Source organism: Thermobia domestica, unplaced genomic scaffold (assembly GCF_964235325.1).
Source record: "Thermobia domestica unplaced genomic scaffold, izTheDome1.hap1.1 HAP1_SCAFFOLD_564, whole genome shotgun sequence".
NCBI lineage: Eukaryota > Metazoa > Arthropoda > Insecta > Zygentoma > Lepismatidae > Thermobia > Thermobia domestica.
This window is the reverse complement of record NW_027656274.1, coordinates 1-25292: the sequence shown is the minus strand read 5'-3', so window position 1 is coordinate 25292 and position 25292 is coordinate 1. Positions and strand designations below refer to the sequence as shown.

General features: G+C 37.2%; 1 protein-coding gene across 1 annotated transcript in view; it reads right to left on the bottom strand.

Annotated features, from left to right (window-relative positions):
- The window catches only part of LOC145677045 (uncharacterized), a gene marked incomplete at both ends in the record, with an annotated part of 104704 nt that extends 87028 nt beyond the window's left edge, over window positions 1–17676 (bottom strand). Inside the window, 2 exons of the mRNA XM_081747739.1 lie at window positions 3962–4035; window positions 17554–17676. Of these exons, the coding sequence (XP_081603865.1) occupies window positions 3962–4035; window positions 17554–17676 (197 nt within the window). The remainder of the gene's footprint in view (window positions 1–3961; window positions 4036–17553) is intronic.
- Window positions 17677–25292: the final 7616 nt, after the last annotated feature.

Here is a 25292-nt window from a genome sequence, read left to right as displayed (position 1 = left end):
TGTACATTTTGGGATACAACAACTAATATCCATACTTGTTCTCATGCCTGAAAAAATGACTTGATAAAATGTTTTGCAGGTAGGTCCACGATAGTCTTGCTCTTCCGAGCGAAGCTTCAAAGTTTAGTGTTGAAATCATTCGTCCCTGTACAAATTCCTCTTTTGCAGTGTTGCCAATGGAAGAAACCGCGCATTTAACCGTCCCATAGGCACGTGAGGTCTTTTAAGACCCTACACGGTTTTTTAAATAAATATATCGTGTTTGACACGCTGCTTGATCATAGGTCTTTGTGACATCTAATTTTAGACTGTTTTGTAACTTATTATCGTGGTTGATCTAAGTTTACATTTTTTGTTTATTTTTATTTTTGTTTGATAGGAAATACGTGGATGGGCACCTCGGGTCTTTTGGGACCCCTTAAATTAAACACTATTTCCGTGTCCAACTTAACTATTATTGCCGTTTTCTTTCTAGCAGCAATATTGTTTTTATCATTTATCAGTAATAGTGATGTATTGTTGAAAGTACATTATTGATATTCTAATTTTAAATCAACTGAAAAGTCAAGATAAAAGAAAAATCAGATACGCGGATATATTATATATATATATATATATATACTATATCATCATCATCATCATAGGTATTCTGCCTTTATTGGCAGGTCACTTGCCGCAGCTGAGAAGCTTCCATGCTCCACGGTCCTCCGCTAACCTTTTCGTCTTCGCGTATGATCTTTCTGTTTTAATATCATCCATTAATTGTAGTCTCCTTCGCACCCTCCCTCTCTTTCCCGCCACCATACCCTCTAGGACGTCCCTCATGATACAATCTCTTCTTAGGCAATGTCCCAACCAGTTTCTCTTCCTCTTCCTAATAATATCTAAAAGTGTTCTTTTCTCACCCACCATTTCTAACACACTCTCATTCGTTTTCCGCTCGACCCAACTAATTCTTTCCATTCTTCTCCACACCCACATTTCGAAGGCTTCCAGTCGATTTTCGTCACCTTTACGTAATGTTCACGTTTCCGCCCCACATAGTACAACACTCCACACGAAGCATTTTATGAGTCTTTTTCTCAACTCTTTGTTCAAGGTCCCACAAAACAGACTTTCCTTTCTTTTAAAGGCTTCTTTCGCCATTCCTATCCTTGCTTTTATTTCACGTTCGCATTTCATGTCATTACTAAGAATACTACCCAGATATCGGAAACTATTCACTTGTTCTATTTTCTCCCCTCCTACTTTTATATTTGGCACAGACCCCGTCGTTACAATCACCATGGCTTTTGTCTTTCTAACATTTATTTTCATCCCATATTCTTCAAAGCCCTTTCTAATTTTTTCTAACATTTTATTGATTTTCTTTTCAGATTCTGCAACAAGCGCCACATCGTCTGCAAATCTTATGCATCTAACCATTCTACCTCCTACCGAAATGCCATCATCATCATGTAGGCTCTTTTTCACTATCTCTTCTAGATAGACATTAAATAGTGTTGGCGAGAGGCAGCATCCTTGTCGAACTCCCCTTCCAATTGCACTCTCTTCTGTCAGTTCTTCCCCTATCCTAACACTTACTTGTTGGTTCATGTATAAGTTTCTTATGAGTCTTATATCTTTCCATTCCAACCCTATCTTTGTTAGAACTCCCAACAACAATTCCCAATTCACGCGGTCAAAAGCCTTTTCTAGATCAATAAATACAACCTACACCACTTTCCCTTTTTCTACAAATCTTTCACCGATCACCATTAATAATCCAATAGCATCTCTTGTGCCCTTGCCTCTTCTGAACCCGAACTGCTCTTCCTCGACATCTTTACTTGTTCTTCCATATAACCTTCTGTTCAGTATTCGGAGCAGAATTTTAGCTGCATGGGATATGAGACTAATAGTTCCATAATCCTCACATCTCTTTGGGTTCGATTTCTTAGCCATCGGTATCATGATCGTTTTCAGAAAGTCTCTTGGCCATTCTCCTGTTTCATATATTTCATTGCATAGTCGCCACAATTCTTTCTTTCCCTTGTCTCCTATATTTTTAATGAATTCGATTGGTATGTTATCTATTCCGGTTGCCTTTCCATTCCTAATCTCGGATATAGCCTTTTCAAACTCATCCCGAAGAATACCAATCCTTTATCATCCTCGTCTACTTCAACATTTAGGCTACACAGTCTATCCCTACTCTCATATAAGTCTTCAACGTATTCTTTCCACCTTCCTATGACCTCATTTCTCTCGCTGACTACCTTCCCATTCTTATTTTCTACTACCATCATAATACTCCCTTGTTTCCTCCGAAATTCCATAGATTTCACCTCCTTGTATATTTCCTCATATTTCCCAACTCTTTCTAATTCTTCTATGTCCTCGAATTTTCTTTTGTAAAACTCTTCCCTCGCTCTGTCTTGTTTCTCTTCGTAATTCATTATTTAACTTTCTGTACATCTTTCTGCCCTCTTCTGTATCAACCTGTTTCCACATCTTCCTCTCCCTCATTTTCTGCAACATCTGCTCTGTAACCCATGGTTTCTTAGCAGTTTTGTGTTCGCTGTAACCTACTGCTTCTTCTGCAGCCTGCTGTAAGCAACGTTTAATATGTTCCCACGTGCGTTACTACCTGCGTTTATCCTGTCCTTGTTTGAACATTTTTCTTCGAATTTTTCAGCGAGAAGATTTCTTATTTCCTCGTTTTTCAACTTTTCAGTATTCAACACTTTGTTACCTACTTTTCTTCTGCCTACATTTTTCAGTTGAACATCTACTTCGGCCAGCACAAGATTATGATCAGAGAAAATATCAGCCCCGGGAAGGGTCTTCGCGTTCTTTAAGCTATTCCGATACCTGTCCTGAATCATAACATAGTCTATCTGATATCTTCCGCCGTCTATTGGTGATTTCCATGTATATCTTCTTCTCTTGTGCTGATTGAACCAAGTCTTATATATACTATAAGAATAGTTGATTCTAAGTATCGGAGATGCTCTGAAGGTTTTATTTTTTTTCTGAAATAATTAGGTATAGAAGCTCAAATTGGCACAATCTATACGAATAAATGGAAAAACGTTTACAGCAGATGGACGACGAAATATATTGAGAAACTTACCTGATGAGTGCGGTGAAGAGGAGGAACTTTTTTCTGATCTTAGCGATGATGAGTATAATTCCCCAATAAGGGTGAAGATAGCGAGAACAACATAAGATGACTGTCTTGACGGAGAGGGATGTAGTGGAAGTGCATGTGCCTCCGAAAGCAGTGATAGTGAAACTCAGTATTTTATTGGCAAGAATGGAAAGAAATGGTACAAAAAGCCTTTGAAAGTCTTTCAAACACCACAACGCAACATAATTAGAGGAAAGCCTGATCCAGTATATAACATTCTCGCTTACACTTCTGCAGACTGCATTATTTTTGTCATCTCAATAAAACAAGTCACATATATTTATGAAAATGCATAATTCATTCATTAAAATTGTAAAAATACGACTTAAGAAGTAATTTCAGCGAAACGTATATGACCCTAATCCTTAAAATATTATACCCCACTGTTTACTATAATCGAAAAAATGCAAATAAACAAAAGAAATCACTGTTCTTTAACAATACTATCAATGCCACAATGTTTATATTCATTAAACAGGAAGGAAACACACAATATCACCTGGGGTCCCAAAAAACCGAAGTGACCATCAACGTAAGTTTTTAAATGTGCCCAACGGAAGGTTAAGTGCATTTTCCTTCTACAAGTTTACGATAATGTAAAACAAAAATATTAAAACTGTTAGTAAGCGATGTTTCCTCCCCCTAAACCATTCAAAATTTCGAATATATAGCGAGAAATGAATATTTCTAATGAAATATAATTTACAGATTTTTTTTTTTTTTTTAACACGTTGCTAACCCAGTAACAAGCAATACTTGAACTATTTCAAATTACGCTGTATTACTTACTTTTCTTGCGTAATTCCCACTAAGCTTTGCCCATCCACTTTCAACAGCTGGTCACCAGCCTGAAGTCTTCCGTCCTGCAAAATACCAGTGCATCAACAATATTAGTATAACTACTAAATACAAATGAATAGTCTAATTGTTGAAAATTTTGTCTTCATTGAGAGCGAAACATAAGGTATAACGAAAATTTAATGCGATCCTTCACGAAGGTTAAGGGAGCAATAGTTCTATTACACACACACACTCTCTCTCTCTCTCTCTCACACACACATATTATATATATATATATATATATATACACCACACACAAAACAAACAAACAAAAAAAAAACTGTTTAAAGCTATGAATTATGTGATAAAAATTCTGTTGGTAATATTAGCGTCACAAGTTCATCTAACACGGTCTTGGAAATGAACAATGTAAATGAAGCGTTTTTCAAGCGCGGGATGCATTTTGTGATTTTTAAAATTTAATTAACTGAACACACTACAGTGAAATTGTAAATATAGCCCAACTTGCTATTTCGTCAGTGTAGACAGTTTGCGAAGAAAATCTTATTTACTGTGTCAAAAACACTTGATAACTACAATATCGGAACAATCTTCATCACAATATAACTACACTGAGATTATTCAAGAATTTGTGAGAAAAATTTACAAGAAGTGTTTCCACTTATTGCCTATATAGAAAGTAGCAGATATGAGGTCCGCGCTGCTGCACAGTCAAAGTTTTAAGGTTAACAATCGAGCATTTTTTATTGAAATTCTACATTGTAACAATTTACATTTCATTCAGATTAAAAGGACAAAACTAAACATTTGCATTTTAATTTTCAGTAATATAGTGATTTCTTTCAAAGAAATAAAAGTGCATATCAGGATTGGCAGCAGTAGTTTATACTTGTCCTATGTGAACTAGTATGCTTTCTAAGCGAATAGGACTTGTTAAATACATTTCACACGTAGCTTCAAGCAAGGATTATTTCTATGACGTTTAACTAAAAACAATCGAAGGAACACCAGAATCACACGTCGTTTTACATGGAATTAAAACGTTTTCAATTGTGATATTAACTGGCAAAGTATGCAAATTTAATACTGAGGAATCTAACATCAGAAGTTTTGAGAAAGGACGTATTAGAAGCTCCTATGATTAGACCAGTTTTTATTTACGAAACTAAATTTACTCTTCGTCATTGCACCAAGGACTAATCTGTGGATAGTGATAAAACCAAAATTAATCATTGAACTAAGGATAGTGTGTTGTACTAATACTGATCTGAACACTATTTCGACAAATTATCAGATTAAGGTAAATCGTCGAAAACGGGAGATTAATGAGCAATTATTTTTTGTGAGGAATCACAGTTAAGAGCTAACTCTTACTGTGGTTATTTTATAACTGTCATCAGGTTATGTATAAGTAATTCTTGTGGAAGCTCTGTATATTTTGGAAAGACATAAATCATTCTTCAATTTATACTTTATTTTTGCGACGTAAATAATTTCTTTCCTTCGGTGGGAACTACTGATAATTCAATTACTTTCCCACGAACCAAGAACAAAAAAGTGTACCATCGTTCACTCATATACAGATGGTGATCAGAAAAATGGAAACACCTGTAGTTGGCAACACGTCAGATGTATGGTTTGACAGTGGTGTCGTGGCGCCCGCAGCGCCGGACCGCTGGTGGTGGTGTGTTAGGTCGGTCTCCATACTACGTCAGGCGCAGTGGAACAGCACTGTCCAGTGGCTGCAGCAGACGGAGGTAGTGTAAAATGGGAGACCTCTCAGATTTTCAAAGAGGGCAAATTGTTGGTGCGCGGTTATGTGGAGTGAGTGTGACGGCAGTGGCTACTGTGTTAGGTGTGTCGCGTGGGACAGTGTCGAAGGTGATGACGGCCTACACATTACACGGGAAAACCACATCGGGGAAGCGGAACAGTGGGCTGAAGAAAATCATGAGTGACAGGTCACGCCGGCTATTAAAGCGCATTGTCACGCAGAACCGTCGTGCCACTGCGGAGCAAGTGATGGAGGAACTCAATCAGCTCCTTCCCCACCCTGTTTCGACAATCACCGACCGCCGCGAATTACATGACATGAACTTACGGGGTCGTGTTGCACGTGCCAAACCGCTCATCAGGGACCATAACGCTTTCGCACGCCGCAAATGGTGCCGCGACCATGCAACTTGGACCGTTGAGGACTGGAAACGTGTGATATGGTCGGATGAGTCATCCTTCACCCTATTCCCAATCACGGGCCAAGTTTATGTGTGGAGAACGCCCAAAGAAGCTTATAATCTGCAGTGTCTCCGCCCAACTGTGAAACATGGCGGCGGCTCGGTGATGCTGTGGACCGCCATATCATGGTTTCATTAGGTCCTGTGGTCACACTTAGCGGACGAATCACTGCCAACGATTATGTCGCAATTTTAGGAGACCACTTGCATCCTATGGTCCGGATGCTGTTCCCGGACAATGACGCCATCTTCCAGGATGATAATGCACCCATTCACACAGCTGGCGTTGTTGCAGCGTGGTTTGAAGAACTTCGGGATGAAGTTTAACACCTCCCCTGGCCCGCCCAATCCCCAGATCTCGACATAGTTGAACATCTGTGGTCCGTCTTGGAAACACGACTCCGGTGACGATTTCCACTTCCATCCTCTCTCACAGAACTGGCCGATGCCCTGCACGAGGAATGGTGTAAAATTCCACTTGCTACCATTCACGACCTCTATGCCTCCATCCCACGTCGCATCAAGACTGTTCTGAAGGCGAAAGGTGGCCCGACACCATATTAATCTGGTAAGTTGCAATTTCGTTCAGGTGTTTCCATTTTTCTGATATATATCCGAAGCTCTTTTTCACCGTGAGAGAATTTTAGTGAGTAACAAAGGCCACATTCATTCTCTGAACTAAATATATGTATGATAATCGCATTTCTCTTACTTCGATCTCAGTGTTTCTTCCTTACTCATTAATATGCAAAGACCACGTTCTATAGTTATTTGGAACTAAATTACGTGCTTTCTTCAATTGTTTATAGAAAAATACTGTGGCAGGCAAGAGCACACCATGTGCAACTTAGTCAAACTGCCAGGTGTGTGAACGACTCAGCGGCGTCAACCATATAGTCCAGCCAGTTTTATCTAGAAGTTCTCACAGTTATAGTACTCGCACCGAGTCATGAAGCTTGACCTAGATCTACCGATTTCGCCACCAAGGGTGTGTTCCAGTCGTCAACCCCCACCCATCAAATTTTGTCAGTGTCTTCTCTCGCGCTACACGGAAAACATCTCCCGAGAGTACAGTGTTGTCGGATTGGCGTCAAGTTCCGTTTTGTTAATTCCTTTTTGTTGCGTTATATTTTCGTTGTTACTATTTGTGCTATTGTTTCCATTTTAGAATAGTTGTTACAGTAATTATTATTGTACAGTGTTATTATTTGTAATTCTTAAATGCCTTTTTTATATACTCGTTTACTATGTCTTCAAAGTTTGGCAACATAATAGGTGAATTCAGCTGTTCGACATTTCCCCAAGTGTGCGCTCGGGAAGTGGCTCCACGAATTGTACCGAAGTTTTCCGATGTGTTGGAGCTCAAGCAAAATATTTCTATGATTGGTTTAAAGCCCACGCTTCACGACTCAGCGCGAGTACTATAGTTATCGTGTTATTCTGCATCGTTGCCAGTGAACTGTGATTAACACAAATTCTTTCGACATTTAATTTGTATATCCATACAGGTGGCTTACCTAATCACATTTTAAAATGAACTGCCAACATTGAACAGTTGGTCAACCCAGCTTACAACCAGAACACCTGAGCTTTGAGAGTTTTCACCACGCGTCGATTTAGCGAATACGTTCGTCAAATTCGCTACACAAATAAGTAAAGGGTCACACGTCTCAGCCAATCAAGGACTGGTATCACTGCTAGCTCCCACTGCTAGTCCCGGGTCCGCTGACCCTGTGCATATAAGTAGAAACGGGTTCTCCAATGTCCTAATTCTACATAGTGCAACTGTCTACGTTTATCTTGCTGGATATGGATTCTTCTCGCAGGAGAGATGAACTTACGTTGTGAGATTACTTTAGTGTTATCCCAGTGTTAACCTCCACGTCGATTAGTGACTGGTGTGAACCCCCAAATATAATTTTTCATTCATCTATGCAGTGATACGAAAGACTATAATACCATAAAATGTGAAGTGTAATTTTATGTTTGTGGAAATAGTCAAGTGTCTATACCAGCGTTTCCCAACCTTTTTCAACTTGCGACACACTACAGATGTAACTTGAATTCTCGCGGCACATTCACATATATAGATTATTATTATTATTATTATTATTATTATCATTATCATTATTATTATTATTATTATTATTATTATTATTATTATTATTATTATTATTATTATTATTTGTATATATGAAGTACCGTGATATCTTTTTTTTGTCTGTGATTAGGCCTACTGATCTTCTCACGGAGAAGAAAGCTCGAAGATTTGTTTTCCTTTGTGGTAAATCATTATGCTTATTGTTCATTCTAAATTAAAAATAGTAAACAATTGCAGTGAAATATAGGACTCCGGTTTTTTTTTTTTAAATCCAGTTTCTCTTTCGAAAACTGTATCCAACCTTTCACTAAAAAGGAAGATCACTAAATAACGAACGAATAAAAAAATCTCTTGTACTTTTAAAACACAAATGTAGGTAATTTTTACGCATGTTTGCTTTGTCAAAAAGATTGAATGAATAAGTATTTTAAAATTTCAAGTTACGAAATAAATTGCAACAACAATGAAGCAATAATGGTCATGACAATGATAACAAATACTTTTCTCAACATTGAAAATGTACAGAAAAATAACACAGTGTGAAACTTTTGTAGATTCATAGTAGAGGTTCATAGTAATGTGAAATACAAATATACATTTTTCCCTATGTTTTGCAATTTGATTCCTATAGAATTAACAATTTTGTTTCCATTTCGTCGCGGCACACCAGCGACCTCTTCGCAGCACACCGGCTGGGAAACGCTGGTCTATACCAATATCAGTGTTTAGTGTTGTGATTGTTTTTCTTCTCTCTCTCTCTCTCTCTCTATATATATATATATATATATTATATATATATATATATATTACACATATTACTTTTAATAAATAAGCTTAGTATTATTTTATTTAATGTGTTTTCGTTGCATGTGTGAATGATATTTTTTGCGTGTCGTGATCTGAGCGATCATCTGGATGTCCGTGAGGATTTCGAAACGAGACATTAAACCTCATGCTCATCTCATTGTTGAGACCGGAGGGCGATCCTGGAAAAGCTCTGTAATCACTTTTTCGAAATGTTCTTTGATGTCTTAACCAGGTAAGTTCAGGTCTCTTGAAAGTACTCGGTGGCCGAGCAGGGGGGCAGATCCGGAAAGCGGTTACAATTTCGATTGTCCCAAAAGCAAGAATGATATTTCTGCTAGTAATCTATCATTAACCACAATGAAAGGATTAAAGTACCAAATTTGCAAATTTTATTATAATATACATTTTGCTAATTAGTTTCTGACATTATTGTAGTTCGTGAATTGAAGAAATTCGGTTTGGGCGGCCACGTAGTACAGATGTTTAATTTGTACAGCAGTAGTTTAATTTGCGTTAAATCTAAGATGACATTGATAATTTAATTACATTGAAACAGTGACCAGCACCGACCTGCCCGTATCGTGCACAAATGTACTAAAGGGCATAAGCATGGGGCAGAGATGATACTTTCATGTTTGTTCTATCTTATTTACTTACCGATTTATTTTTGACACTATTCGCCTATTCGCCACCTCCCTTTAGTTCATCAAATGTGCGAAAACCATACTTACTATGATATTTTCCTTTGTTCTGCGTGAAATCAAAGAGACTTCATGCGTCTACGCATATTACGACCTGATCTAAAGCTATTTCAAAATAACTACTTTCTTTTTTCCCTTTTTTTAAATTTTCATCTCTTGCCCGTACCTATAGAGAAGCCAGCAAGAGAAAATCTCTTGACAGTTCGCAGCAGCGTTGCCACTACTCACGATTTTTTATATTGCTCTCTCTCTCTCTCTACCGTAAATACGCACGTAATTTTCGCCCTCGCATAATTTTCGCATCCCAATTTTGAAGGGCATTTTCTGTATATTTTATTTTCCTCGCGTAATTTGCGCACGCGGAAACTTTTTGTGAAACAGCATTTTTCCAGCAATCAATTACGGTAGCTAATGAACAATTGGCAACGCAGCAAAGCCATTGTTGTAAGGTAAGAAACCACACGACTTCTTAATCAATTTTTTAATGTTATTTTTCTACAAATTTAGAATTAGTTGTTTGTTGTCAATTCTTGCTACAAAGAAAATGTGTACCGGTATTTTCGTGTTATTTTGACTGGGGAAAAAAATTAGATGATGTTCACTGATGTGGCTATTTTCTTTCCCCGCATAATTTACGCACCCTTGTTTCAAAACAACTTTTTTCGTCTAAAAAAGTGCGAAAATTACGCGAGTAAATACGGTATATATATACGTGTGTGTGTGTGTGTGTACAGGGGAAAGACAAAAAAAAAAAAAAAAATCTAAAAACACTTCATACAGGAAACGTAAGTTTGGCCCTCCACTGTACAACACGTGTTGTGGTTGCCGATCGTTTTTTTTTTTTTTTTTTTTCAATATGTCATGTGGACCTTTCATTTCCGTTAGCAGTATCCAATTCACCTGTGAATGTCATGGTGTGAAAGTGGTGCGGTAAAATGGCCGACCTGACAGACTTCCAAAGATGCGTGATGGTTGGAGCCCGTCTGATTGGAGCTTCAGTGGCAACACTGGCGAATATTGCGGGGGTATCGAAAAGCACTGTGTCCAATGTCACGAGGGCATACACAATTCATGGTCAAACGACGTCTGCAAAGCGTAACAATGGTCGAAAGACAATCCTGTCAGATACGGACCGCAGGGCATTGAAACGGATTATAGTAGTTAAAAAGAAGACCACTGCAACGAAAATTACGTCTGAACTCAATTCCGGCCTACAGAACCCGGTTTCATTGAAAACAGTGACACGGAAACTTCATAAAATGAAAATTCATGGCAGGGTCGCTATCGCCAAACCCCTGGTCACAGCAGTAAAATGCGAAGAGGCGTATCCAGTGGTGCAAGGACCATAAGGCGTGAACTCATGAGCAGTGGAAACACGTAATGTGGTCCGATGAATCGAACTTCACTTTGTTTCCAACAACCGGTCGTGTTTACGTATGGAGAACACCGTCGCAGGCCTATGATACAGACTGTCTGTTCCCAAGTGTAAAGTATGGGGGTGGTTCTGTTACAGTATGGGCAGTGATATTGTGGTTTTATGCAGGTCCCATCATAGCCCTGCATGGAATGATGAATGCTAAGGCGTATGAGGCCATTTTGGGGGACCAGATTCCACTCATGGCCCAAATATTGTTCCCTAATGGTTGATGGCATCTACCAAGATGATTTGGCACCGTGTCACACTGCAAAAACGGTGAAATCATGGTTTGAGGGGCATGACCAGGAGCTATTACACCTCCCCTGGTTCGCACAATCACCAGATCTGAACATCATTGAGCCATTGTGGTCTGAGATAGAAAGGCGTGTTCGGTCTCATTACCCTCTACCAGCATCTCTTAAGAAACTGGAGCATGTTTTGGAGAAACAATGATACAAAATTCCACACATCACGATTCAGGATCTGTAAAAGTCCATTCCACGTCTGATCCAAGCTGGCTTGGACGCAAAAGGATGCCCCACACCATACTAGGTATGATTTTCACACTTTTGCAAATGTTTTAGATTTTTTTTAACTCCTTTATATATATTTTAAAAAGCTTCAGAGCCAGCTGATTACGGACAACACTTCCTTTCGCTCATTCGATGGTTCTAACTTGTCGAAACTTGTTACTGATTTCCGGTCTGCTACTCGTGCGCTTAAGGTCGGTAAAGGGAAAATGTCTGCGCCGCTCAGCAGGGAAACTGCTTAGCGAAAGATACGATGCATGTTTTTCAAATGTGTACAACATTGCTAATAATACAAGGAATAAGAGAAGTAACAGAATTTAAGGCTTGTTTAGAAATAAAGTTGACTATTTATTTATTACCAATTATTTGAATATACTTGAATATCTTAGGACGAAGTAGTAGTGTACTAATCTTCAACATTACTTGATAGTGTTTGTAGCCTGAGGAGATAAATTAATTAATGTTTTCATGTTTGGGTCACCGACCGACCTTACGAAGCGAACTTTATTAATTCTTAAGAAAAACATCAACAAACTAAAATCACTGTGATTTGGTAAAAGAGTGCTAATTTCTTGTATGCAAGTTCGTCATGGATTCGACAGTTATGCGCTCAGGGGGAAACTCAAGGAAATTAACACATGAAAAAATATTTCCCCAAGTAAAAATAACCCAAATTCTTTAGTGAGTGCAACACAAGGGCACACAAGCTTAAGATGATAATCATGTCCACGAGCTTTCTGAGAATTCACCGGTGCTATTATCGAACTATTTTACACATTAACAACATTTCAACATTTACAGATCGACTGAAATATGTTGAACACATGAGTAGCATTTAAACCAACAAACAAACAGATATGGTAATACAGTAATGATAACAAACTAGTTACAACTGGCTTATTATTGAAAAAAAAAAAAAAAAAATTTTCACGAATATGCCCCATAGGCAAAGGGAGACAGATTAATGAAAGTGAATAATTATAAACAATTCGGCGGAATAGTCATGTGGGAAAAACGTCAGAATCGTGAGAATATCCACGAACACGATGTTGTCCACCACAAATTCATACAAGCTCGGGTCTAATCAGGGTCCCCTCACACTAGAGGTGAGAGCTCTACTATTGATCCACCGTGTCCTTTCATATTGAATGTTTGTGATATGTCATAATGAATACTAAACATAATATTCTGCTCCAGTGAGTAACGAATATAAGGGAAATCAATCTAAATGGACGAAACTCAACAAAAGGCTGAACTCTTCAAACGTTTTTTTTTTCTTTCTTTCTTTCTTTCTTTGTGGACTTCGGCAAACACAAAACGCAATACTTTCACGATATAATCTTTTGCAAATGTAGCACCATATACCAAAATTAGTCACCTGAGAGATGACGAGAGAAAGAATGTAAATAAATTATGTTCGTATACTTAGAACACTATTTCTTGTGACATTAATGAAAAGAAATGGTTGAAGTTTCGAAGTAACAACACATGTAATACATAATGAATTTCTGAAAATATTCCTCTTCTTCAGGCTCAAAAAATCCAAGGCGATTGAAAATACGAGTTTGGCTTCTAAATGATTTAAGTCCAAAATAAAATTATGCAGGCCAATGTATGAAATTTTATTATAGTGCCTAGGTTTGAGACCCGGTGCCTAGGTCACAGAAAAAAAAAATAAAAAATAATCGAGCACTTTTCTTGTTTATGATGCTCTTTCGACAGCCTAATCATCTATCTGCCTCTGTTCGCTACAGCTTTCTTAAGTTTCAAACCACCGCGGTGAGCACGAAAGCATTTCCCGTGTATAAATACAGGAAACAAGTAGAGCGCTATATAATACGATTCTTATGGCACTACGATAAGAATAGTTGTAGCAATGATATGGGGTGACCAATTGCTAATATGTACACAATAAATATAGAAAAAATGTAGGAATATAATAGGATAGCCTTTTTTAAAGGGATCAAGGGTTTTTTGGTGCAGAAAGTACTTATTTGTTGCCGTACTATAATAGCATGGAGATTCACGACAAATCGTCAAAACGCAGAAAAAATATAATATGGTGGGGTACATATACTCTTCTACGCGTAACTAAATTTGAACTGATATAGTACTTAGACACCTAATGTTTTTGGTGTAATACAATAATAAAATAATCCTGAATAGGTGTACAAGTACTTAAAGTATTTGTAATGTTGGAGCATTACTTATTTTGCCAATGCTCCTATCACTATTCCACTAAATTTATTTGCACTTTACAGTAATGCGACTCACAAAGGGATACCGGTTAGGGATGTACCGATACCACTTTTTCACCGATACCCGATACCGATACTGAAGAGGCCGATACAGATACTTTTGGATACATTTCTTATATATTATAAGGAATTCTCAGAATAATGAAATGGTCAACATTGTAATAGGGTATATTATATATAAGGCCAAACTTTGACATACAAATACAAAAAGCAGAACTTCATATTAGGTTCCACACAAAAATTTTATTTCTTCTAAATTTTATTCAGCTCACACACAATGAACTAAACACCAGCAAATACTTACGTAGTGTAAACTTAATTTTAAGAGTCAGTGATTAATATTTAGAGTGACAATGTACTTTGATAGTTACAATGCATTTATTAGTTTCTATTACATACACACAATGACGGCGATTGGACGTTAAAAGTGGGGGGTGGGGGCAAGACTTGATCTGAATATTTGTATACCAATGTTAGTTTTCGTGATTGTTCCTTAACACACTGTTTGACAAAAAGTTGTATAATTAATAGGACACTATTTTTTCACTTAAAATGCCGTACATCGTATTTCATATTTTATTAAGTAAATTGACAAGAGCAACGCAAGTAGGTACTAGCTCTTTGTACCCTTAAACAAAGAAGATCTAAGAAGAAATTTGATTCCTTGCTCCTGAACATCTTAAAATTTTGTCTGGAAAATTGTGTGATTTGGCCAGTAGCCAGTTAGTCAGTGGCCACCGGTCACTATTTGGTACCAATATGTTCGACATCCTTTTAGGTATTGATCAACACCAATATCATTTCTCTATGACTTATCGTTCCCAAGATATTGGCCAAAAATTTCGATTTCGGGAGATTTAAGGAGCTATATCTCGGGAACCGTAAGTCATAGAGAGATGATACTGTTGATCAATACCTAAGAGGATGGTGAACATTTTGTTAACAAATAGTAACCGGTGGTCACTGGTTATGTCTTCATTTTCAATATATACACAATGATAAAAAAAAAAAAAAAAAAAAAAAAAAAAAAAAAAGTAACAGTATAATATAACTAATTCGGTAGATCCCTTAATAAGCAGGTTTCAAATATGAATTCCAATTATCTATTGAATTTAATCAAATACATTTAATATACAAATGCATATAAATTTCGAAAAAAAAAAAAAAAAATCTTTTTAAGTTCGCTCTGGCAATGCTCTTCGAGCGTTCTCAACCGTTTGTTTCTTGTTTTCTGTTCAAAGAAAAAAGCAAACGAAAAGGGCTTTGCTGGGTCTGCGAAAAGGGTATTATGTCTGCTAGTTAAAAAAGAAACACTTTTTTCTTTCACCACCAATTTGTAACTGCGGAATATCATAAAAGCTGTAGGTAGAACAATGGAAAAAGGTAGAAGTTGTTTCTTATTATTTTCTTTTTAATCAATATTTTTTACAATTAGAAAGAAGAAAAAACATTTTCCAAACTGTCGATTTTTGTGCAATTAAAGAATAACTTGAGAAAGACTCCTTTTTTAGTGAAATGTTCCCTCAATTAGTTTCAAAGCGGTTGACTAACATATGAAGCCCTTGTAAGAAATGGAAGTACGCTGGGATTATTGCGCTCTAAAAGGTTAATTTTTGGTCCATTTCCCAGGCAATTAAAACTCAATTCCTATGGCTTTCTTAACTTCACGGGAACACAAATAATCAATACGTACTCACACCACGGGAAATATTATATGACACTTCTTTTTCTATGAACCAGTATTAATACGTACGAAAGCTTTACATTTTCAAATGAAACAATATACATTAGGGGATCACTTAAAAAAAAACGGGGGAAGCAACTGCCTCCTTAATCGCCGCCCCTGCATACATGTAATGCAAACGGATACTACCGTTTATTGTTTAAAAGAATGTGTGTTGTGAACCAGGTGTTGCTGTGTATACCATAAAAAATAAGCGAGTCATTTAAGCGAGGTCGAAAACGATAAAACTATTTATTTACTTTAGAACTAATTGTTTTTAACTAGTAAGAAGGAGAAAATAATGAAAAAGTGAGCGTCTTGTGGGTGTCTTCATAGAATTTTTTTCTGAATCGAAACCTCTTTCTCGTTTGGGATTCAAATGACGGGTCTGCTATCCTGACCATGGGCGCTCGAAGGGGGAGCGCAGGGTGGGGCCCGCCCCCATGGTTTATAAAAATGTATACGTAATATAGCAACCATGGAACGCCGACCCCCAGAAAATTTTCCTCGGGCACTCATGAATGTAGTTTGCAAAATGTATCGGTGAATATCAGTCTCATCAGGTGTGTGGGATGGTAGCTCACTAATAATAAGAACATGCCACTTCCGTCCTTTTTCTGTCCATGAGACATAGTTGTCATTGACGATAAATCAGCTAAACAATTTTCTTGAGACCATAGCTGGTGGTGGTGGTGGTGATCTACTGAATGTAGCTATTTTTCATACAAAATAAGTATGATAAACGAATAAAACACTTCCGAGTTGTCACCGACATTTTAAGTTTTTAAAAAAATACAATCACCATTTCTAGTGATAAGTAAGTTGAACTGTTTTGCAGCAAAAGGTAACAATAGCAAGTAGTTGTGACACTACGAGGGTGAGTCAAAAAATATCCGCAATGTAGCTAAAACTTTTTCTACATTGTTCATATTGACCTTTGTCCTCGTTTATTTTATTACGCTGTTGTGATCATGCTACGAAAGTTTGATCATAATTCCTCCATTTGTCCTTCTCTTGTTGCAGATAGATCATGGCCGTTCCATTAGAAGCTTGCACCAAAGAAAAACAGCGAACAGTAATACCGGTTTCTGTGGACAGAAGGTGTATCAAGTGCTGCAACCCTTCCAAGACTTTCGGCACAACACGGCAACAGTGTCTTGTCGGAACGGAGTGTCTACGAATGGGATGAACAATTTAAAAATGGTCGCACGAGGAAGGAATCGTAGATGGTCGTCTGTCTCCTTCCTCGTACGTAAGACTTGTGCGACCATCTTCGAGTTTTTCATGGATTTCATGAATGGACTGCGGCTCCTGATACGAGTACACCTTCCGACTTCAAAAACTAGATCACTGCAAACAACAACATATTATGACTTGGCTCCAAAGAGCTTTAAACGGTAGTTTGTTGTAAAAAAAAATTAAACTGAGGACTGAGAACGGGCCAACATCTTCACCTTGGACATCATACAATCGAGCATTATATAACTCATCACTGCAATATCCAATACATGCATTTGGTCCAATACTATGTTTGTGGACCTAACACAATGTTATCTAATTTATTTATAAATATTCTGGGCATTACTGGTATCTATAGCCCATCACGTATCAGGATGACGTCCCTCAGTGAGCACACTATCCGGCGAAGGGGGAGGACGAAAGGATCGAGGAGGGAAAAAAAGCGGCGGTGGTGTGAATAAGGAAACCCCAGGGATGGTCTGAAGAAAGCTTTACATTTTCGATAGTGTGTCCCCACCGGGAATGCACACTAACATAAATTTAATGAGGAAGTTTATTGTGTATACTTACCGCATCAGCTGCTCCACCTTTTACCACAGATTTTATATATATTCCAAGTTTGTCTTGTCCGGCTCCCTGTAAAATAATTTGAAAAAATGATATTAAGACATATCCATTAGAAAACAAGATATTCTTAAAGATGCTTATTTTTTATGTAACGGGAAGGGATCTAGAAAAAGGCAAACTCAAATAGAAAAAAAATTGCATTAAGAAACACTCAGGAACAGAATTAACAACGGTAAAATAAATATGAATAACGGATTTTACAATCTTGAATTGAAATTAAATGTCAGTTTTACGTCCCACGGCTATGCCGGCTAGGCTAAAGGAGACGGTGACGATGAGAAATTAATTAAATGGCGGAATGAAGGAAGTAGGATGAAACGTCACAATTCCGAGAAAAGTCACGCACACGGTGTTTGTCCACCAAAAAGTCCACTTAGTTTTACAATCTTCACTTCAACAAAAATATCCACACTCCAAATTATTACATCGTAGTTAGATGCATATGATTTAAAATTCTCAGGCTTCAAAGAATTACGCTATAAAACAATATATAAGTAGTACAGTGGTTTTCCGAAGACTTTGTAACAGATAATATTCTCGCTGAGGAAAGGGAGTTAAATAGAAGACGTTAGTTTCGCAAGAATGATTCACTTCTTCCATCCGTATTATTACATCCAATTGTACTGGCAAAATGAACTTACTTTGGATCTTGCTTCAGATATATACCTTATAGACACATTTAAAAACTTTTTCACGAACCTTAGTAACATATTGTCGTTAATCTACATAAGATGTGTTAATTTGTTCTGTTTGTTTCTTTCTCTCTCTCACACGCACACATTATATCTATCTATCCACATATATATACTGATGTCCAAACCTTAAGCGCACGAACTATAAAGTGACCTAAGACCTGATTATACCAAGTTGTATGAGTGTCGGCTGGGGGTTAGAATTAGTGGTGGGCAAAAAAACCAGTTTTTCTGTATCCGGTTTTTCAAAAATTTTCAAAAAAAAAAAAAAGTTTTCTTCAAAACCGGTTCGGTTTTTCACCGAATCCGGTTTCGGTTTTCTTCAAAAGTCGGTTGCCTTTCATCGAAACCGGTTTCAGTTTTTCCAAAACTGATTCCATTTCTGACCAGAATAGAGTTCCGTTGTTCTCCGGAAACCGATACCGTTTCCACAGAAATACTTTTTTTTTTTCAAAAATGTTTTGGGTTTTTAGTTTAAGTGGAAACCGAACCGGATTTGGAGAAAGCCGAAACCTGTCTCTGTGACAAAAACGAACCGGTTTTGGCGAAAACCGAAAACTTTCGGTGTAAAACAATCGGTTTTTGGAGAAGATCGAAAACTGTTTCGGTGAAAAACCGAACCGGATTTGGAGAAAACCAACATGTCGGTTTTCGGACTTCGGATTTTCTAGAAACCGGCTTCCTTTTTATATAAAAACCGGTTTTGCTCATTCCTAGTTAGAATACAACGCATGAGGTAACATAGTCATTGTGTTCATCGTGTGTGTAGTACAGAAACAGTGTTACACATGATGAATATGAAAAGGAGACATATCCAATATCGAAACTTATATCCAGAATACACCAAAGAAGTGTATCATGGTGTCTACTAAAATTCCAAAATGAATTTTCGTGACCTTTTCTTTCCCAAACCATAAAATATAGTAGCATTCTCACGAGCAAATTTGGGTGCAAATTGGGCCGAATTTTCATGTATGCGATAGAAGGGTGCTTTACTTGCGATTTGGTAGCATCTAAAGCCGATCATAAACATGTTTGGTGGTGAATTTTGACATTTTATAGAGCAAAATTTTCCAGTCTATACTTATATTATTATATATTATATATATATATATATATATATATATATATATATATATATATATATATATATATATATATAAAATCGTGACCGAGAAGCTAAATTTCTTGACTTTCATGACCGTTTTCTGATTCCATGACTTTCGTAACCGATAGACACCCTGCGTATTCATGTAGACACACCAGTATGGAATATACCCTCCTCGAACAGAAATATACGACTGACATCGACGGCCATACTGGAAACAAGATTATCAAGCAGTTCTTGTGGCATGGCCTGCCACTCCTCCTTGAGGGCGCGTCGGAGGTCTGGAAGCCTACTAGGTTCGGAGGTATACGCACGGCAACATGTCACGGTAGAGCATCCCAAGCATGCACTATGGGGCTGAGATCCAGGGAGCACGCTGAGTACTTTATTCGATGAATATCCTTCTCCTCAAGGAAAGTGGTCACGGCACAGTACTATCACCATTTTCAGTCGTCTGGTACTTCGACCACACCCTTGATATATTATGCTGTGGTGAATTTCCAATTCTCGTGCCACCTGGTTACTGTCTGCCCTTCTTTCAATTTCCCGACAACGCGAGCACGCTTATTTACTGTTTCGATGCCTTTCAAAAAGCAGCCGTAACTGACTGCCCTCCCACCATGCACACGCACACCAATTGCACTATCCGGCTTCATCGACTACTGCTGAACTTGCATATGCCATTCGTGGACAGACTAGGTAGCTCTGCTATTGTTTTCCTCCGTGTATGATATTGTTTTGGTCGTAACCATCAAAATGAGTACATTTGTGGGAAAACTACATCCGTGCTTAAGTTTCGGACACCAGGAGATTATATAGTTTCCGATGCAAAAATATGGAAATGCGATATAAATTGAAAATTGTATCGCAAATTACCACGGAAGCTAAAATAAGGAGCAAGCTGAAAAGATATTACTATTATCTCAAAAAATGTTTCTTTGAAGGGTCGGTTGCTGGAAGAAAAAATGCCTCGACTTTGGATTAGAAAACATTATTCCACTATTGTCTTCCCTTCCTTTTATTGGTTTATTGCTAGTGGGTCATCCTCCAGACTTCCTCAGGTTTCCGGTCATGCCATCTTTGTTTTTTAGTGTGTAATTAAAAAAAAAAAAAAAATGTCCCTTAAGCAAAGGCGTATTGACAGCAAAACAAAAGTTCGAATCATATTGGACCTAGCCGATATATGGTGTAGCATGAATGGAGTTTGGATATGGTTAATAAAACGCAAAAGTGCGAACAGTAGATCACTCAAACGGTAACGGCATCCGTCAGTGCCGAAAATATAGAAAAATACACTCGTCTTCATGTTTTTTTTCTTTCTTTCTTTCTTTCTTTCTTCTCATTTGAAGTACTGACATACCCCTTGTAAAAACCGACGTACAGTATTTGGAAGATTTTTCCTCGCGAGACGGCCACGAACCTAATTCAAAAGCATCCTGACGAAAGAGGGGGGGGGGGGGGAAGAGACAGACAGACTCTCTCTCTATCTTTCTAGGTGTGTCTGACGAAAGAACAGCCTCTGCGCTGTTTTTCTGAGCCTAGCTGTTGAATTTGCTGCTGTGGTAAAATTCTCATTTTGCTAAACTTGACAAACAGTATAATAAAATATAAAGTTTGTCCAACAATGAGCGGAGAATGCAAATAAAAGCAGTAAAGTGCAAAGTTCCTTTATAGACTCTCCCCGAAATTAAACGCATAGCATAGATCTATTATTTTCAATTCTAGTTTCGTAGTGCCAGAGTTCTTGTTCTTTGTAGTCGAGGAAGCGCATTTTGTTTCGAAGTGTGAGATCTCGTAGACACAGTAATCTTTTGTAAGTGTAGATATTCCCGAATTATTGGTCTCGGTTGTTCTTTCCATCCTTGTGAAAAATTACGACAAACAGTGACGGTGTTTGATGTAGTATTTTTAAGAACTAGAAAACCAATTTGAATTTGCACGGTGTTTGGTTAAAATGCGAGTTACGAGGAGAAAATGTGAAACTGGTGTACTGTGATCTATGTCGCGAGAGTAAAAGCTTTTTCATGGATTCCGTAATTTTAACTCTTTCTTTATTGACGGCATTACGGATAGTGCACTAAAGAAAGATAATTGCGTGAAACACTCAAAATCTGAAATGCATGTTGTCAGTAAATAACACCAAGAAACCAAAATCAGTTCAAGAATTTTTACTGGATTACTGAACAGAATAAGGAGTCAACTTCAGTGACAACTGCTGTTTGACAATCGGGATATGGAATTCACAATGCCGACAAAGTTGATTCCACTTGAAGAATCCATCTAGATACTACTTACACGAATTCCTTTTGTTCAAAAGAACGAAAATTTTATTCACAACTACAAACTATTATTATTTGTGTATTTCCATACTGCAACGATTTTCTTCATTGTTTACACCAACTCAGTTCCACACGGCCAAATAGTTTCTTGGTTTTTAGAAATCTCCTCTTTTGTCTTTTCAACCTACAACATTCTCGAAACTCACGAGATAAAAAATTCTTTACATTTTTCAAGAACACGACGATCCTCTGAACTGAATAATGTTAAGAAAGCTTTTAATTACCAAGTGAAAATTGTTCATGGAATAATTCTTGCTGTCAAACATGTTCCACTATAGGTGCAACCTCAAATTTCTGAACTTCTTTGTGGAATAATAATAAATGAGAAACGATTTTAAACTGTGTACAACTATCGTAAATCATGAAGAAGAGTCGCAGATATGTTAACGCAGACTCCACAAAATCAAGTAATTTACAGAATTTTAAACGCAATTCAGGTACTTTCTCTAAATGAAAATTACCAAATCTTAAAAAACAATCTTTCTTTGAAAACGTAGGATTGTTTATATAGTCTTTCGTTTTTCAAATAAATTTTAATTTTGTTTTTGCAAACACTGATTTAACGCTGAAGACACCAATAGTGACATCAATAAAATCTCTAAATTATTTAAAATTAGTAACTTAGGCATTTCAATGACAAACTATTTTGTTAAATATTCCTTACCAAAACAGAAACCAATTAACCGATAACCGTTTTGTAAAGCTAGATTGTCAACAGTGTGAACGGAAAAAAAAAAATTTTTTTTGCGACACTTCCATACTTCACGCAAGTATTACATCTAAATGTATAACAAATATAAACTTCAACCGAAAATTCACATTTTCTGATACTATAATTATACCCACTAGCGTTAATTTTGAACACCAACATACACCAGTAGGTTCACTTTTTGCTTCCCAACCTATAACTTTTTCGACCGTCTCATTTCTTGGATAGTGATTCGCCTATAGCAGAAGTGAGCAATGATGTATGTAACTACATTTTGAATGCACCACAGTAATTCTGTTTTTGAAATGATACCATTTACTAAGAATCTTTATAATTTGCTCTGTTTCGTACCCATTTGCGCCGTAGAATCTACATTTGAGCACGCCAACGTCAAGTTCTGCACAGACGAGATACAAATAAGATGGAAATGTAAATAATGAGGTACTAAGTTTATTATTATTATTATTATTATTATTATTATTATTATTTATTTGCTTACTTATTTATTCGCAAAGGCACTAATTGTTCCTGACATTGAGATGGACGCGATCAGCTGAAAAATCCTCTTTGACCACTCATGTGACTTGTACCACCTCCAGTCCCATGTTACTTAGCGAACAGGCGGTTTTGGCAAAGGTTGAATCTAACAGAAACTTTGTCATGGTACTTCTCGAATCCATTAAACGAATTATCTAACAAGGAAAGATTAAACGAGATTTTGAAATACCTGGAAACTGGCATGCTTGTTGTCTGCACAGGAGCACTGGATAAAACGAACACCGAACACCACAACTCTAAGGGTAGAAACATACCGAAGATACCTCGCGATTGAGGTCGAGGTTTAAGTCGCAGTCGCTGCCTCGATACTGGCACAATCACATGGATTCAAATGGGTAAGCGCATGCCGAAAATGTACGATACATCGCGACATAGAGGTCAAACGCAAGAGTGAATTACTGGTCGCGATGATAAATAACCGAGTTTGTTTTTACATCGATGTTCAGTGGAAGCATCGCTGTGGCTCGTATGCTCATTGGCTCTCCCTGAAGCGCTGCACGGAATAAAGTCTTCATTTGTTTAGAATTTCGTCTGCAGGGGATCGTGTATATCTATGCTCGACAAGTTTTGTTGTACTATTTAATTTGATTGTGAAAAACAAGTTAATAGAACTAGTGAGGAATGTTCCATCGATATGGGATAAGAAACAAACAAACATCATAATACGCACGTTTTAAATAAAGAAAGGAAGAAAATTCCAACTGAAATGGGAAGGTAAGTTATTCATATTTATTTTATTATATAAGGCAGCGGGATTACAGGGAGGGGACTTTCGGGCTGAAGTCCGTAAACTGAGAAATTCGTAAAGAAACAAAAAAAAATAACTATTAATCATATCTATCCTTAGAAACTCTATTCCCCATTCCGAGATTAGTATAAAAAAGTTTTTTTTTTTTTTTTTTTCTAAATTCGTTACTGGTATAAGGTAAAGAAATACTTGTTGAGACAGACACGTATCCATAGGGAGGAAATTTCGAATAATGGAATTGCAGAGACGAAACTTCATTTGCTGAAGTTAATACGTCTTCCACCTCGAAAACTAGACACACTTTTTTTTTTTTTTCACTGGAAAATGATTTCTCGCTTGAGTGCTAAAAAAAGCATTTCTTCACAGAAAATTGAATAAATGTAAAAGTCTCTTATTTATTGATAAAGGGGGACAATAGATGAGACTCAAATATTTTTGCGAAACAAGAGACGAGACTTTAGCATTTATCATGTCTCGTCTCGCGTCCATCCCTATTTATACACTATTTGGTCCTTTCAACTTCAAAATGTAGTTTCGCAGTAATTTTTTCACACTGAATAATTTCACACGCCTCACAGTAATGTTTCTCCTCAAACTGAAAACTTACAGCGAGGGTAAGACTTCCTTGCTATGTGCACCCATCATCCATCTAGACCTAGACATCGAGGTAGTGGCCACGATTTAAACCTCGACCTGGATCGCGAGTTATCTTCGGTGTCTTTACCCTAACTCTTCTTCGTTTTCGAAGGCATCTCTGCAATCTGAACCACGAATGGTATTTTATATATATATATATATATATATATATATATATATATATATATATATAGCGAGAGAGAGAGAGAGAGAGAGAGAGAGAGAGAGAGAGTAATAAATTTATCAGAAAGTAGTTACAACGCATCCTCCCAAGCCTGCTTCTCGAACGCCCTTCTATGCAACAGTATCTCTCGTAAACGAAAAGCCTGTTGCTGAAGGTTGTATAAAGTATTTTTATTTGGCATGTAAGCCCCCGAACCCAATGTATGAAATCAAGTAGTTGTACTTCTTTTCCTTTGTAGCACAGAGCCACTTCTGCGTTTAAGCGTTCAAGCATGATTAACTTTCTAGAATAAAAAAATAAAAATAAGTAAATAAATAAATAAAAAGCTGAATTGAAACAAGTAAACAATAAAACAGTCAGAATAGTCCACGTACTTGCAACGAACTCATTGCTCACATAAAAACGCAAAAATACAAGAGTTGCACCACATATAATACAGTACGGACTGACTTTCCGCCATCCACCACAGGTAGGCAATATACTAGCAAAGGATCGAACTTTTTTCTTTACAGAAAATCCGTGTGTTCGAGATTTACATCATTTACAGACAACAAAGCCTTGCATGCTCTGATACGTAACAATTGTATTCGTAAATTTGTCATTAAATCTCTTATTTACATCGTATGATATTAATATCATGGATAAAACTCTTTAGAAAAGTTAACGGTTGAGAAACAATCGTTTCAATGAATAGGGAGTAAACACAAG